We start from the raw sequence: 17,219 nt of genomic DNA, 5'->3' as shown, positions 1-17,219 counted from the left end.
AGAGTTCTTGTGTTACCCAAGTTTTGAGTTACTGTTGTCTAACATGTTGCAAGATTTTTTTCTCCCTTTTTACTAACTAAAAAAAGACACAAAATGACCAAAAAAAGACACAAAATGATCAAAAAAGACACAAAATGACCAAAAAAAGACACAAAATGATCGAAAAAGACACAAAATGACAAAAAAAAAGACACAAAATGACAAAAAAAAAGACACAAAATGACAAAAAAGACACAACATGACCAAAAAAGGACACAAAAAGACACCAAATGACACAAAATAACTAAAAAAGACACAACAACAGACACAAAATGACCAAAAAAAGACGCAAAAAGACACAAAATGACTAAAAAAAGACACAAAATGACAAAAAAAGGACACAAAATGACAAAAAAAGGACACAAAATGACAAAAAAAGACACAAAAAGACACAAAATGACAAAAAAGACAACATGACCAAAAAAGGACACAAAAAGACACAAAATGACAAAAAAAAAACACAAAATGAGAGGACAGAATGACCAAAAAACCCCACAAAAAGACACCAAATGACAAAAACACACAAAATAACTAAAAAAGACATCAGACACAAAATGACCAAAAATGACACAAAAAAAGACACAAAAAGACACAAAATGACTTAAAGACACGAAAAAAAGGATTAAAAAATGATTATGGTTTATGGATTATTTTAAGGTTAAAAGAGTTAACCTTAACCTTGTTTATATGTAAATTCTAACGCCTCTACTGTCTGACAGCTCCCAGATCTTTACAGTTCATTATTCTGGTTTGAACCAGTTGTTACAGTTCTGTTCTGAACAAAAGGTCAGAGGTCACTTATATTAAAAGTTACATAAAACATACTACAAGTTCTTGTGTTAGTCAAGCTTTGACTTACTGTTGTTTAACAAGTTGCAGGTTTTTTTTACACCTTTTTTTTTTTTAAATAAATGAACAGCAGGGCTCGTCCTGTGCAGGATTAAAGTGTGTCCGTCTCGACAGCTGACAGCTGACACCCCCTCCCCAAACACACACACACACACACACACACACACACACACACTTCCACATGGCTGCACTCACAAATAGCCCCTTGGCTTGGCTTCCTGGCTGTGGGAATGAAAAGGACGCGTATAGTAACGAGGCGGCTCACTCTCTGCCTGTCCTCCCCCAGACCTGCTGCTGCCTCCCACCAGGACCAGGACCACCACCAGGACCAGAACCAGAACCACCAGCATGTCGGACCAGTCCGGCTTCGACACGGACGTCTGGACCCTGACCCGGTTCGTCATTGAGACGGGCCGCCAGGCGAAGGGGGCGACGGGCGAGCTGACCCAGCTCATCAACGCCATGCTGACCGCCATCAAAGCCATTTCTTCTGCTGTGAGGAAGGCCGGCCTGGCCCACCTGTAAGTACCACATACTGTAGCACACCTGGGATTTAACAGGACTCATGCTCAAACTGGACCTTTTAACCCTCCTGGGCTCCTTTTTGACCCCAAATCGTTTTCAACATATGATTAATTAAGGTTCACTTTCATAGAGTTGCTTGAAATTTTCAGCATATGTGCCCCTCTGCATTCGTTATAGATAATATAAATGTCATATATTTTTACGTGTTTTATAAATTTTCATTGCACCCATGGTCCTCAGGGGTCAAAAAGGATTAGACTGATTTTTGGTCTTTTGTGGGGGGTTTTTGGGTCATTTTGTGTCTTTTTTTGTCTTTTTTGGTCATTTTATATCATTTGTGTCTTTTTTTGGTCATTTTATGTATTTTTTAGTCATTTTGTGTCTTTTTTGGTCATTTTGTATCATTTTGTATCATTTTGTGTCTTTTTTGTCATTTTGTGTCTTTTATAGTCATTTTGTGTCTTTTTTGGTCATGTTGTGTCTTTTTGTGTCCTTTTTAGTCATTTTGTGTATTTTTTTGGTCATTTTGTGTCTTTTTTTGTCATTTTGTGTCTTTTTTTCTCTTTTATTGTCATTTTGTGTGTTATTTTGTCATTTTGTGTCTTTTTTTGTCATTTTGTGTCTTTTAGTCATGTTGTGTCTTTTTTTGGTCTTTTTGTGTCTTTTTTAGTCATTTTGTGTCTTTTTTAGTCATTTTGTGTCTTTTGTTGGGTCTTTTAGTTATTTTGTGTCTTTTTGTGTCTTTTTTGTCATTTTGTATATTTTTTAGTCATTTTGTGTCTTTTGTTGTGTCTTTTTTAGTTATTTTTTCTGTCTTTTATTTTGGTCATTTTGTGTCTTTTTTAGTCCTTTAGTCCAACATAAAATGTGATTTTGAATCTTTTTTTACTTTCAAAACACTATCATGCTCAATAAAGAATTTTAAATGTGTCAAATGTGACCAAAGGTGTCAAATCTAACATATAAGAGGGTTCCATCCTGTTCTATCATTTTATACTAAATATATTTGAGCTTGTCTCCAGTTTTACTTGGTATATCATCATCAAAGTCTAGATTTGGAGCTTTTAGAGACTCCAGATTTAACTTTCTGAAGCAGTTTCAGTAGTTTCTTTAGTGTCCGTGCAGTCATGTGACGTCTTTAATAAACACTTCTATCTGCTTATAACTGCATTTTAGAGTGTTCAGAACCTCTAAGTGTTTATAAACTGCCTATAAATACTGAATATGAGGACTTAAAGTGAAGTGTTTCCCTGAAAATGTTCCATATGAAGGAGAATTACTGAAACTGTGCCAACGCCTAAAGAATGAATCTTTATTTAGTTAATTGGACACACTTTGAGATTATGTAACCAAACACAAGTCAGCTTTGTTTGAAGCTAAATGAAGATAATCGATGTTCACAGGCCGACTAAACGCATCGTTTCCATATGACTGCAGTGACCGTTTTAATTCGACTGAAAGGAAAAAATGTAGTAAATTGTGATCCATTTAGTCTTTAACAGCTCTTCTAGCTTCTAGTAGTAGCTGGATATTTTATTTTTTCACCATTTGCAAGTGTAAATGTCTAAATATCTCATTACTGGTGGAAGATCTATTCATATCACACTGAAAATACTCCACTATGAAGTAAAACTCCTGCATTCAAAACCTTTCTTAATGGAAAATTGGCAACATTTTCTTAAAGTTTCTCAAGTAATAGTACTAATGATGCAGTAAAATATTCCGTCAGTATTTTAATATTTTTTTATATTTTTATATTTTTAACTAACACTGTTTTAAGAGTTAATTTCTTATTTTAAGTGTTCAACATGCTTATTTCTAGATTTAATAATCTTAATTTAAGAAATCTTGTCAAGTGAAATCATCTGTCCATGCACCAAGATAATGACGATGGCCCAACTAAAGAATTCCCAATTCTCCAAGGTGACACGCTTGCACCTTTCTTGTTCGTCATTGTGGTAGACTATGCTCTGCGGCAATCAGTGGACAACATCAAAGACCACGGCCTCATGGTTGGAAGAAGATCTGGTCGCCAGAGCGAGAAATATCTGACCGACCTCGACTATGCGGATGATGTTGCCCTGACCGCAGAACACACATCATCTGCCCAGACTCTGCTCATCTCTTTTGAAGAGGCCGCTGCCAAAGTAAGACTCAAGCTAAACTCCAAGAAAACAGAATGCATGCTGATGAATGAGGACCCTATCAACCCTATCACATCAATGGATGCATCACACATCAAGGAAGTCAAGGACTTTAAATATCTTGGTTCATATGTGGCTGACAGCAGAAAGGACTTTCTAGCCAGAAAAAGACAAGCCTGGTATGCCTGCAACAAACTCCTTGGAGCTGGCAGTCCGGCATTTCAACCTCCATCAAGGTCTCTTTCTTCAGGGCCTGTGTTGAAAGCATCCTGCTATATGGTGCTGAGACCTGGACTATGAAGAAGGAACTACAAGACCGGCTTCACTGCGAAAAAAGAAAAGTTGGGTGAACTAAAAATTTCAAGGCAACAAACTTTGATAAAATTTTAAGTTGGACAATTAAACTAAATATTTTAAGTTTTGTTTTTGAGTTTGCTCAACTCTGAATTCAGATTTTTGTCAACTCAACTGTAAGTTGTTCAAACTTATAATTTAACATTGTAATAACTTTTAATCCTTACTTGTAACGCCGCTATGAAATGTCAGCTAATGTTGCGACCACAATTTTTAGTTAGCATTGATACGCTAATGGCTACTCTTGTAGCTGTAACAAGCAGCGCCGCTAGCATCAGTTAGCCGCTAGCTTTCGCTTATGACCGAATTTCACCATTTCCCGCATTTCACAACAAAGAAATAAGAGTTAGCAGAACTATTGTCCCTTGTTGTGAACCCCAACTGTAACAACAACTCACCAACTTGTTTTTGAGCAGAAAACTGGCTTCCTTTGTTGTGCTAACTTACATTATTGCCCTAAATGTCAATAATTTATATTTCCAAGTTTTACCAACTTAAATATAGCCTGGCTAACACCAGACTAATCTCAAATGAGATTTGGTCTGGACACCAGCCGTTCATTTCTCCGTAGAGGAGGTGTGGTTTACGATCCTCCGGAGCCGTTTATTGGACGCTTAGAATGTCTATCAAAGCGTCTGTAGGTAGCTCTTAGCCAATCAGATCAGTTATACCAGATGACGTAGTAGAGCAACAGAGATGGATGTTTGTTGTGTGTGTGTCTGTGAGAGAGTGTTGCTGCTGCTTTGCTCCTCCAGTTCTCGCTTTCTGCAAGATTATTTATTTTCACGCTTTATTCCCCCTCATGTCATTCAGCCACACACATCCACTGATTTTACGGGCAATAAACAAGCTGCTGCGGGCCTCTCGGCGGCTCCGCTGTCCCCCGGCTCGTAGCCAGATCACCGGCGCTACCGGTGATCTGGCTACGAGCCGGGGGACAGCGGAGCCGCTGAGAGACCTTTCGCCTTTCAACTTTCGCTCGAAACTATTTAAAACACCATCTACAGCTAAAGAGAGTTTCGCGTCTGCAGCAGCCATGTTGGATCCGTAAGAAAACTACAAGCTTCCAAGAGCCGAGTAGTACGCGTCATCGTCTCACCGTCCCTCCCCGCTCTGTGATTGGATCCCTAAAACAGGACTAAGAAACTGGCTTGGTTGCCAGACCGTCTGGAGGTTCGAAATTAAATTCGAGCGCGCAAGGCAGTCTGGGTATACCCAGGCTAACTTAAATCACTGTTTTAGGCCAAAAAATACAAGTTGGCTTTTTTGCAGTGTTGATGGCACATATACAAGACACCTCATGTGTGTCAAAAACATCTCCTGGAAAACTCATCCAACCAAAGAGCAGATCTATGGTGAACTGCCGCCTATAACATCATGTAGCATGTCGAAGAGCGATCTTTGCTGGTCACTGCTATCGTGCCAAGGATCAAGTAATATGCGACATCCTGCTATGGCGGCTCCCCCAATCGTCCAGAGGTACCAGGCCTCATACATATCCTGACACAGTCTCCAGGGACACAGGACTGGGAGCAGCAATGGCCAACAGGACCCGATGGAAAGACATGGCATCTAGGATCTTGACGACAGTCGAAGGATGATGATGATGATCATTTTCCTCAGATTTACTGTTTTATCTGGTTTTTTAGACTAAACACCTTTTTTGCAGTGCACACATTTCTAAAAAGTCAACTTTTCACAGTATCAGAAAAACAGCCCTACTTTCTGCTTTGTGACGATGGATTTTTCAGCTGATCCAAGAGTATTTAAAATAGAATATTTAACTGAGGAAATAGGAGAATTTTTCAACACAAACTAACCTATCCTTTACTAAACTGAATCTAAAATCTGTGTCATTTTCACTGGACAGGAAGGAGAGAAACTGTAACCTGAAAAGTAACTAAAGCTGTCAGACGTGTATTGTAGTAAAAAGTAGAATAATCTGTGTGAGACTAAAGCTTGTCTGCTGATTGATTGGTTGACTGATTGATTGATTGATTGATTGATTGATTGATTGATTGATTGATTGACTGATTAATTGATTGATCGATGCAGGCAGGGCTTGGCGGGCTCAGTGAACGTGACGGGGGACGATGTGAAGAAGCTGGACGTTCTGTCCAACGACCTGGTCATCAACATGCTGCAGGCGTCCTACAGCACCTGCTGCATGGTGTCAGAGGAGAACAAGGAGCTCATCGTCACCCCCAAAGACAAGAGGGTGAGTAGGAACAACATCCTTCAGTCTGGATTATTACAATATATACGACTTAACCCTCTTAAAGCTCAAATATATTTAGTATAAAGTGATAGAACTGGATGGAACCCTCTTATATGTTAGATTTGACACCTTTGTTCACATTTGCAACATTTAAAATTCTTTATTGAGCATGATAGTGTTTTGAAAGTAAAAAAAAAGATTCAAATCACATTTTATGTTGGACTAAAGGACTAAAAAAGACACAAAAAGACACAAAATGACTAAAAAGAGACACAAAATGACTAAAAAAGAAACAAAAAGACACAAAATGACTAAAAAGAGACACAAAATGACTGAAAAAAACACAAAATGAGAAGACAGAATGACGCAAAAAAAAACCCCACAAAAGACACAAAATTACCAAAAGACACTAAATAACTAAAAAAAAGACACAACAGACACAAAGTGACCAAAAAAAGACACAAAATGAGAAGACAGAATGACCAAAAAACCCCACTGAAGACCTAAAATGACAAAAAATGACCAAAAAATGACCAAAAAAAGACAAAAAATAACTACAAAAAGACACAACAGACACGAAATGACCAAAAAAGACACAAAATTACCAAAAAACACAAAATAACTAAAAAAAAGACACAAAATGACCAAAAAAAGACACAGAATCCTCTGAAAAATACTCTTTTTCATTCTGTCTGTATACACCACTTAAAAAATGTTTACCATGCCATGTTGGAATAGTTTTTTCAGCACAACCTCACCTATATGACCTGGTTACTATTTTTTTTTTCATTTTGACTTACTGGATCAACATTTTGGACAAAAACACACAAAAAGACACATAAAACACACAAAAAAATGACAAAAAAACATGGATAAAAACACAAAAAACAAACAAACAAAAAAAACATGCATAAAAAACAATATACACACACAATACAAAAAAACACATAAAAACACAAAAACCAAACAAAAAAAAACAAAAAACATGCATAAAAACAAAATACACACACACAATACAAAAAAACCCACATAAAAACACAAAAACAAACAAAAAATAAACAAAAAAACATGCATAAAAAAAACAAAATCCACACACACAATACAAAAAAAACACATAAAAACACAAACACAGACAAAAAATAAACAAAAAAACATGCATAAAAAAAACAAAATCCACACACACAATACAAAAAAAACACATAAAAACACAAAAACAAACAAAAAATTACAATAAATGAAGACGTCGTGCTCCGGTGGACTCCAGAGGGTTAACATTTTGCCAGTATATATCCTCATTTTTATGCAATTCCAGAAGATGTTTGCATGGTCTGCCTCCACGAAATAACTCAGATTTCTATTACATATTGTGATTTTTAAAAAATGTGTATTGTAACTAATATTTTTGTCGTGACAGGGGAAGTACGTGGTGTGTTTCGACCCTCTGGACGGCTCCAGCAACATCGACTGCTTGGCTTCCATCGGCACCATATTTGCCATCTACAAACGGGTGAGTGTGTGAATAAACAAACAATAAACCATGCAGCCACTAAAAAGTCATATTCTGATATCACAAAGTGTTCATCTTTACTGCTGTTCAGTAAAAAGTTAAAACATGATGCAGCTCAGGGTTAAAGTGCATGAGGCTCATTCCAGAAATAATAAACGATCAGATAAAGTGTGTATTCTACTAGAAAAGTTCACAAGATCCCTGCAGCACATTTGTTCCTATTTTAATGCTGTTTTATAAACTGACTATGATTACTTTCTTCATTAAGAACAACTGAATACATTAAGATTAAAAACAAGCATCAAATACATATAGTTCAGCTTTTTTTGTCAAGTTTTGAATTACATAAAGGATTATGGCATAAACCTGAGAATGCAAGTGTCAGAATAGTTTTATTATGTTATATATGCAGTAACACTCTGCAGACACAAGGGGGCGCTGCTGTCCAGCTAATCCAGGTTTTATATCTCTATACTAGATAAAGATGGAGTCTTTTAACCCTATAAAGCCTGAACCGTGAAATAATTGCCAGAAAATCCTAAATTTTCAAAACTGTAGTGTTTGTTGAACCGGCTAACATTTTTTTTAATTCAATATCAATTTTCATATATGAATTTAATTTGGATCATATTTGATACATCAGGTCTTTTTGTGCAATTTGTTGCTCACAATTTGCTTTTCTTGAACTAACATAATCATATAAAACCTAATATTTTTAACCAAATAAAACTTTGACTTTCCTTTTAACATTTTCCTCAAACATACAAAATATTTTTTTCCATGTAAAACAACATCATACATCTGCTGATATGAAGTTTTCACGCAGCAATGACAGATCCACCAGTGGAACCAGCAAATCATTTTTGTTACATCTGGTATTTTTGTGAAATTTGTTGCTCAGTTTTTTTAAACATCAATTCATGTATTCATCAGGTTTTTCAGGGGAAAAAAATCACACTGATGATGTAGAGGTCTCAAAAACGTATGTATCAAATATGATACACTTGGCTTTGAAGGGTTAATAATTTGCAGGGTTCACAGACTGCTTTAGTGGCCTAGCAAGTGGAGAAACCATGCAGGAAATTAACAAATTACAAACATTTGGAATGAATATAAATAAGTATAAATAGCGTGAAATACAACATAGATACACTTCGCTTTAAAATAATATCAGGGCTATCAAATTTTTGTTTTAGTCTGCAACTGTTGAGGGCTGGCGATATGAAAATATATATTGTCAAAGCAGCATAAAACAGTCTATCGTATATATTTATTTTTATATATTGTTTCTATTGGAATGTCGCAAAACCACTGAATTTTGCTTTATGTTCTGATTTTTGCACATGAGAGCAAAGCTGGAGTAAACCATGTAGGTGCAGTTTTGCTAACCTGGAGTATGCAGAAACAGGTTTTACCATGTGGTTATTTCATAGACTATTTATTTACTGAATTATCTGAAACCATGCTATGTTGTGATATATATTGATACTGAGATATGAAATTACCTATATAAGGGCAGAGGCAACCTTTACTAACAAAAGAGCACTGCTGGCAAAAAAAAGAAGAGAAAAATTGTCGGAACGGAGCCAAAAACCTTATTTTCTGCCTTAAATTTAAGAAGAATTAGCCTCACAGCATCACTAATAGGTCATAATGAGCATTTCTTAATATGATTTTGTCAGAATGCAGCAACTCAGAACTAGACAAAGTTGGTAAAAATTTAGAGCACATTTTAGCACCCCTGTGTCAAATTAATAATAAAATGATAAATTTAGTTTAATTAATGAACGACTGAACAATTCTTACCTAGTTTTTGTTCAAACATTATCTCATTGTACACAAGAGGAACCCAGAATGTCTGCATTGTATAATAGTTAATGAATAGTTTAATTGTGCAATAAAACATTGTGTATATTTAAAAAAAAAAAAAAAGATAATTCTCACTGTACTGCACTTTTAAAATAAAAAAAGTTAATTGTGCACAAAAATGAGAAATGTCATTGTCGTACAAAAATAATTGTTATTGTTAGTAATTCTCATTGTTTCAATCAATGTTTTTGTATCTTCCAAATATACCAAAATGAGATTTTAAAATAAGCTAAAATAAAAGCTTTTGAATGCTTTAATATCATCTTTGCCGTTTTCTAATGTGCCTCTGATTAAACACTGGCCCCTCCTTGAGATTGGTCTAGAACCGCCACTGGCTTTGGGCCAACCTGGTCTCACAGAAATCCGTGAAATAGCCACGGAATCACTCAAATTTCCGTGAAACTGACACGGATTTCGCTACAATGCAAGTTAATGACAGTCATATTTTTCTGGCGAGATCTTCACCACAAAGTGATTATGTACATTCACTGAGTGAATATTTAGAAAATAAAACATATATTTCTCGCTAGAAATGTGATCAAAATCCATTTTTATGCAGAAACAAAGTCAAAATATAAATTTTTCCCTAAAAATGAGAGAACAGTCCGCCATGTTTTTTGTTCTGACTGCTGGGACCTTGAAAGTCACGTGACTTGGAACAAACCAATAGCCACGGGATATGACTGTCTTTAACTTGCATTGTAGCGAAATCCATGTCAGTTTCACGGAAATTTGAGCGAATCCGTGGCTATTCCACGGATTTTGAGTTAAGCGAAATCCGTGGCTATTTCACGGATTTCTGTGAGACCAGGTTGCTTTGGGCCTACGCCAATGATAAATATACATTAAAATTTGAAGAAATAACCTTAATTTGGTATAATTTTGTCGTCACAGAAACAGGGAGCCACTGCAAAGGACCTGAAGAGCCTCATGTGGCTCCGGGTACTTGTACTTTACTTGAGTGTTTCTATTTTCTCTAAATATATACTTCTACTCCACTACATTTTGAGGCAAATATTGTACTTTTTACTCCGCTACATTTAGCTGACAGCTTTAGTTACTTTTCAGGTCAAGATTCAACATAAAACATATGATCAATTTAAGGTGATTAGACTTTTTTTTATTTAATCAAATCTTACAACAGTATATTAAGCACTTAAATGAGCCATATCTTTACAAAATTAAAACCCTGCTTACATAAAATCATCAATACACATAATGTAATAATATATTTAGAATATATAAAACAATCTGAGTGGGTCCATTCTGCATAACGAGAACTTTTACTTTTGATACTTTAACCCTCCTGTTGTCCTCGGGTCGAGGAAGGAAGAAGAGGGAAGGACGCAAAGGGAAGTAAAAAAGGATGGAGGAAAGAAGGAAGGAAAGAAAGAAGGATGGAGTAAGGAAAGAAGAGAGGAGGAAAGGGAGAAAGAATGGAAAGGAGAGAGAAAGGAAGGAGGATGGAGGAAAGTAAGGGGAGGAGGAGAAGAAAGGAAGGAAAAAATAAAGAAGGAGGGAGAAAAGGAGGGAGGCAGGAAGGAAAGAGGGCAGAAAGGAAGGAGGAAGGAAGGAAAGAGGGCAGAAAGGAAGGAGGAAGGAAAGAAAGGAGGGAAGGAAAGGGGGGCGAGGGAAGGGAAGAAGGAAGGAGGATAGAGGAAGGGATGGAGGCAGGAGGGATGAAAGAAGGAAGGAAGGAAGGAAGGAGGAAAGGAGAGGAAATCAGGAGGAAGGAAAGAAGAGAGAAAGGAAAGGAGATAGCGGAAGGAGGAAAGAAAAGAAGGGAAGGAGGGAGGAAAGGAAGGAAAGAAAGAAAGGAGGGGCGAGGGAAGGAAATAAGGAAGGAGGATAGAGGAGGGAGGAAAGAAGGAAGGAGGAAAGAAGAGAGGAAGGCAGGAGGAGGGAGGAAAGAAGGAATAGTCAGAACAGATTGGGTTTGACCCGGAAGGACGACGGGAGGGTTAAGTACATTTTGATGCTGATACTTTTGTACTTTTACTTAAGTAAGTTTTGAATGCAGGACTTTTACTTGTCGTGGAGTAATTTCATAGTGTTGTATTAGTACTTTTACTTAAGTACGGGATCTGAATACTTCTTCCGCCACTGTGCCCAGGTATCGGAGGGCGAGCCCACTGACCAGGACGCTCTGCAGCAGGGAAACAACATCGTGTGTGCCGGCTACGCCCTGTACGGCAGCGCCACCCTGGTGGCCCTCAGCACCGGAGCCGGCCTCCACTTCTTCATGTTGGACCCTGTGAGCACCTCACTCTCACTATTATTAACACGTTTATTATCTCTCTCTTTGGCTCTCTTGCTGTCACGGTTTATTGTTATATGTTTCTATTGCCCTCTTCGTGTGTTCAGACCGGACGCGTAGCGAATATTTCGCGCGACAAGATTACATACAAAGTCAATGCAAACACTAGCCTGGTTAACACCAGACTATTCTCAAATGAGGTCTAGTCTGGCAACGAGCAATGCATTTCTCCGTAGAGGAGGTGTGGTTTACGATCCTCCGGAGCCGTTTATTGGACGCTTAGAATGTCTATCAAAGCGTCTGTAGGTAGCTCTTAGCCAATCAGATCAGTTATACCAGATGACGTAGTAGAGCAACAGAGATGGATGTTTGTTGTGTGTGTGTCTGTGAGAGAGTGTTGCTGCTGCTTTGCTCCTCCAGTTCTCGCTTTCTGCAAGATTATTTATTTTCACGCTTTATTCCCCCTCATGTCATTCAGCCACACACATCCACTGATTTTATGGGCAATAATCAAGCTGATGCGGGCCTCTCGGCGGCTCCGCTGTCCGCGGTAGTGGGGCTATTAGCCGTTAGCGGCTATTAGCCGCTATGTTATGTTATCGAATATGTTATAAAATGTTATAAAATGTTATCGAAGTTTGTTGCCTTGAAATTTTGAGTTCACCCAACTTTTCTTTTTTTTCAGTGTATTGGAGGTTCTTTCCCTTTTTAGTTTCGGTTACAGTTTTTGTTTTTAATGATAATTTAATCATAATTTTAAGCCTTTTATCACCTTCCAACCCCCTATAACAACTTATCTATATCAATTCCTGCATCTTGTTCCAGCTTCAGATTTACTGTTTTTGGCTCAGAGGCAACAACCGATCACTGAGTATTACCCTTTGTAAAAGCAGCTTTAGTTATTATAGGATAAAAAGTGTTTGTAAGTAATCTTGTTGTTGTTGTTGTTGTTGTTGGATAAGTTGTTTTCATCATGCAATTCACCAACCAGAAGAGAATAATGTTGTACCTGCACACCTGAAGCTTTTAAATAATGTCATTCAGATTATATTGTTACGCTTTGATTCAGAACACATAATTTGCAGACTGTTTTTTATGCATTTTTTTAAGGACTGGACTCTCTCAACAGGTTTATTATTATTATGGAGCGAGTTTAAGTTGTTTAGAACATTTTATTTATCTTGTAGTGTAACAAAGTAAAATTAGCAGATAAGGATTTTGCAAAAAAGCATTTTAATAGAATATTATTGGTATTAGTTATTTTTATTACCATTATTACTGTTATTATAAAGTGCTTTGAACTGACAAAGCAGAAACAATATAACAGAAAGCCAAAATTATTTAGTATGTATTTATTTACTTATTTTTCATTTATTTATTTTGTGGTTATAAATTTCTCTCCCCCCTTTTTTATTTTTTAATTTAATTTATTATTATTTAATTTTTTAATTTTTAATTTTTTTAAATCTCTCCCTTTCCCCAGTCATTTATTTATTAATTTTATTTTTTATCATTATTGCTATCATTGTTTATTATTATTTTTCTTGTATGTGCCTTCTTGTTCTATGTTGTTCACCGTTTGTAAATTAACAAAATGTGCAATAAACGTATGTTTAAAAAAAAAAAAAAAAAAAACGCCAAAATTACAACCTCAGGATAAATAAATTGGACAAAAAAAAAAAAAAAAAAAAAACTGACAGAATTAGTTGAAAATGTTTGACCTATTGAGTGTGTTTTCGGTCCTTTATCCTCTAATGTGTCGGCTGCTGTGCTGATTTATACAACAAAGGTCTAAAAACCAGATAAAACAGTAAATCTGAGGGAAATGATCTTGCTGCATTGACAGATAATTTACCTTGACAAGATTTCTTAAATTAAGATTATTAAATCTAGAAATAAGCATGTTGAACGCTTAAAATAAGAAATTAACTCTTAAAACAAGATCAATTAAAGCTGCAAACAGTGATGAACTGGCCCGAGCAGAGTGACCTGATGATTATTTGTTTCTTACCAAGATAAAAAAAAAACTTCTTCTTTTCTTCTTTGTCTTCTTTTAAGAGTTAATTTCTTATTTTAAGTGTTCAACATCAACAATCTTAATTTAAGAAATCTTGTCAAGGTAAATTATCTGTCCATGCAACAAGATCATTTCCCTCAGATTTACTGTTTTTATCTGGTTTTTGGACTAAACACCTTTTTTGCAGGGTAGTTTTGTATGATTTGGCAGCTTTTGAATGTGTGTTTGAGTCACATTTGCATTGAAACAAGTCTAATTATAGTGAATGAAATTTCAATGATCTCCTTGATGAAAATAACTTCGGTCTGTCGCTGTTGTTCTTCAGGCCATCGGTGAGTTCATCCTGATCGAGAGGAACGTTCAGATCAAGCCGAAGGGGAAGATCTACAGCCTGAACGAGGGCTACGCCAAGTACTTCCACCCCTCCATCAACGAGTACCTCAAACACAAGAAGTACCCCGAGGTGAGACAACAACAACAACAAACAACGTACAGAGAAACAACGTCACACCACAATCATTTGAGCTTTAGTTTGAGATTCAATCAAATAATCAGACTTTGTCTTTTCACTTTTCATACAAGAGAGATGCAACACAAAGTGCTTTACGTAAAAAAGGAGAAAGTAGTAGTAATAATAATAATAATAATAATAATAATAACAAAACATAAAAAAAGCAAACACCCTCCATCCCATTAAAAACAAATCACAAACTGAGGAAACACTGGAGGCAGCTTAGAATTTAATTAGATAAAATAAATGAATATTAAAGTAAGGTAAAAAATAAATAAATAAATAAATAAAAGTAAATAATACCAATAAAAAAGTAAAAAAAGAAGCCAGATAAAAAAACATAAAAACAATAAAATAGTTAAGTAGAGCATGATAATATATATATATATATATATATATATATATATATATATATATATATATATATATATATATATATATATATATATATATATACTAATAAACAGTAGCAAATAAATAAATAAAAGATGTTAGAAAAATCTCTAAAAATTAGGGGTGCACTGATCGATCTGTTTTTATTTGTATACATGCATATTTTATTTTGTGCGGGCAGTACATTTTACATTTTATTTTTATCCTATTTTTAATTTATTTTATTGCATTTAACTGTTCTGTTGCTAAAATTGTGCTATAATATAAATAAAGTGAATTGGATTTCCTTAATTTTGCGGGATCCACGATCGGACGATTCTTTTACGTCAAACCGATCTTATCTACCTCCGCAAAGGTCTGAAAGTATTTATTTTAAGTTCAATATTTTATTAACTACCTCGGGCATTGTGATTTCCTTTATTTGTTAAAGATAAATACTGCTGTGTTATTGTTTTTCAATAAAATAAGATTCAAACATTGAAGGTTTAGCTGTGAGTTATAAAAAAAAAATCAGTATCGGCCAAAATCAGAATCGGCAGGTCAGGCTTTTTAAAAATCGGTGATCGGCCAGAAACTTGCAATCGGTGCACCCCAACTAAAAATGGTTCAAGTAAAAGCCAAATTATCTGAGGGCCTCAGGTCTTCAGGTCTTCCACCAACGTGGACCACAGAGAGAAAATGACACCTCACCATGGGGTTTTTGTTATTATTAGGGCCCGAGCAGGCAACGACCTGCGAGGTCCCTATTGTATTTCGAATGATTATTTATTTTTATTTTTTTTTTTATTTTTCTTCTTCCCAAATGATCGCATTTTTCACTGCCTGAACATACCCCAAAAGTCATGAAACTTTAAATATAAGTCACACATGGTGAAAAATTTTATAATCTATTGTCATCCTGAATTTCCACCACTAGGTGGCGCTGTAATAAAGGAAAGCGCGTTTAGGCTAATAACTCCCACATACTTTATCGCACATTCAAAAAACTTATATCCACGCGTTCACTGAGTTGTGCTGAATCTCGTGATATAAGCCACTCCCATTTTCGCCTAGAGTTTTTTTTCGCAAATTCGCAAAAAGTCGCAAACCTACTTTTTCGAACTCCTCCTAGGCAATTTCATCGTTTTGCACCAAACTTTGCACACAGCATCTACGGACCCTCATGACAAAAAGTTATTAAAAGAATTTTGATTACCCAAAGAATACTCAAGTTATTAAATAACAACTTCCTGCAGGTGGCGCTACTATCAAGACAAAACACAAAGTGTTGCATATCTCCACATTGGTGTGTCTGAATGACATGAGACTCAGGTTGCTACTTCCCCATGAGCCCCTGAGGCTCGCTGCAAAATTTTGGCCGATTACCACTAGGTGGCGCTCTTTAAATTGAAGTATTTTATATCTCCAAATCGGTTGGTTGGATTAACACCAAACTTGGTATACTTATTGTCAATGCTCTCCTGAGGATAACCTTTGAAGGTTTTATTGATCGGCCCCTAGGTGGCGCTCTGGCGGCAGTTTAATTTAATAAGTGCCACTGTGCCCAGACCATAAGACTTAAGGCAATGAAATTCATAGGGGTGGTATAGACTGGCCCCTGTAACGCACACACCCCGACGGCAGCATGCCCCGACACGCGTGTACTGCGAGGGCCCGTTCAGTACTGCGCGCAGTCCTAGTTTTGTTATTGTTTTTGTCTTACTTTTAGTCTTATTAAAGGCCAGAAGACCTGAGGGTCCTCAAAGGTTCAGAGGATAAAAGTTAATCAGATAAATAGGCTGGACTAAGACCATTAAGATACTTAAAAACCAGTAAAATAATCTTAAAATCGATTGCTAATAAAACTATGAAGCGTCTCTGGTGGCCTCAGGTCTTCAGGTCTTCCACCAACGTGGACCACAGAGAGAAAACGACTCCTCACCGTGGGGTTTTTGTTATTATTTTGTTATTGTTTTTGTCTTACTTTTAGTCTTATTAAAAGGTCAGAAGACCTGAGGGTCCTCCAGGGTTCACAGGATCAAAGTTAATCAGATAAATAGGCTGGACTAAGACCATTAAGAGACTTAAAACCAGTAAAAAAATCTTAAAATCGATTGCTCTTAAAGATCTGAAGCGTCTCTGAGGGCCTCAGGTCTTCAGGTCTTCCACCAACATGGACCACAGAGAGAAAACGACGCCTCACCGTGGGGTTTTAGTTCTAACTTTTAGTTTTATTAAAAGGTCAGAAGACCTGAGGGTCCTCAAGGGTTCAGAGGATAAAAGTCAATCAGATAAATAGGCTGGACTAAGACCATTAAGAGACTTAAAAACCAGTAAAAAAATCTAAATTAAGATTGATCACCTCTACTTTGTGTTGGTGGTTTCCTCTAACAAACTGAAGCTGCACAACAGAGAAAATTTTTTGCTGACACACACACACACACACACACACACACACACACACACGCTCCATCCTGAGGCCCCTCACACTCATCATGTGAATCCTGAGGAAGCATTTTCTCTGCTAGAATGACTTCACATGAGGACATTCGGTCGG

The 17,219-nt window shown here is 36.4% G+C and overlaps 1 protein-coding gene across 1 annotated transcript in view; it reads left to right on the top strand.

Moving 5' to 3' along the window:
* Window positions 1–1,016: 1,016 nt before the first annotated feature.
* fbp2 (fructose-1,6-bisphosphatase 2) overlaps window positions 1,017–17,219 on the top strand; it is a 32,801-nt gene continuing 16,598 nt past the window's right edge. Inside the window, exons 1-5 of the mRNA XM_059338010.1 lie at window positions 1,017–1,409; window positions 5,967–6,129; window positions 7,544–7,636; window positions 11,619–11,759; window positions 14,105–14,242. Coding sequence (XP_059193993.1) covers window positions 1,237–1,409; window positions 5,967–6,129; window positions 7,544–7,636; window positions 11,619–11,759; window positions 14,105–14,242 — 708 coding nt within the window. The 5' untranslated portion in view covers window positions 1,017–1,236. The remainder of the gene's footprint in view (window positions 1,410–5,966; window positions 6,130–7,543; window positions 7,637–11,618; window positions 11,760–14,104; window positions 14,243–17,219) is intronic.

The sequence above is a fragment of the Centropristis striata genome, chromosome 7 (genome assembly GCF_030273125.1).
Source record: "Centropristis striata isolate RG_2023a ecotype Rhode Island chromosome 7, C.striata_1.0, whole genome shotgun sequence".
Taxonomy (NCBI): domain Eukaryota; kingdom Metazoa; phylum Chordata; class Actinopteri; order Perciformes; family Serranidae; genus Centropristis; species Centropristis striata.
This window is presented reverse-complemented; position numbering and strand designations above follow the sequence as displayed.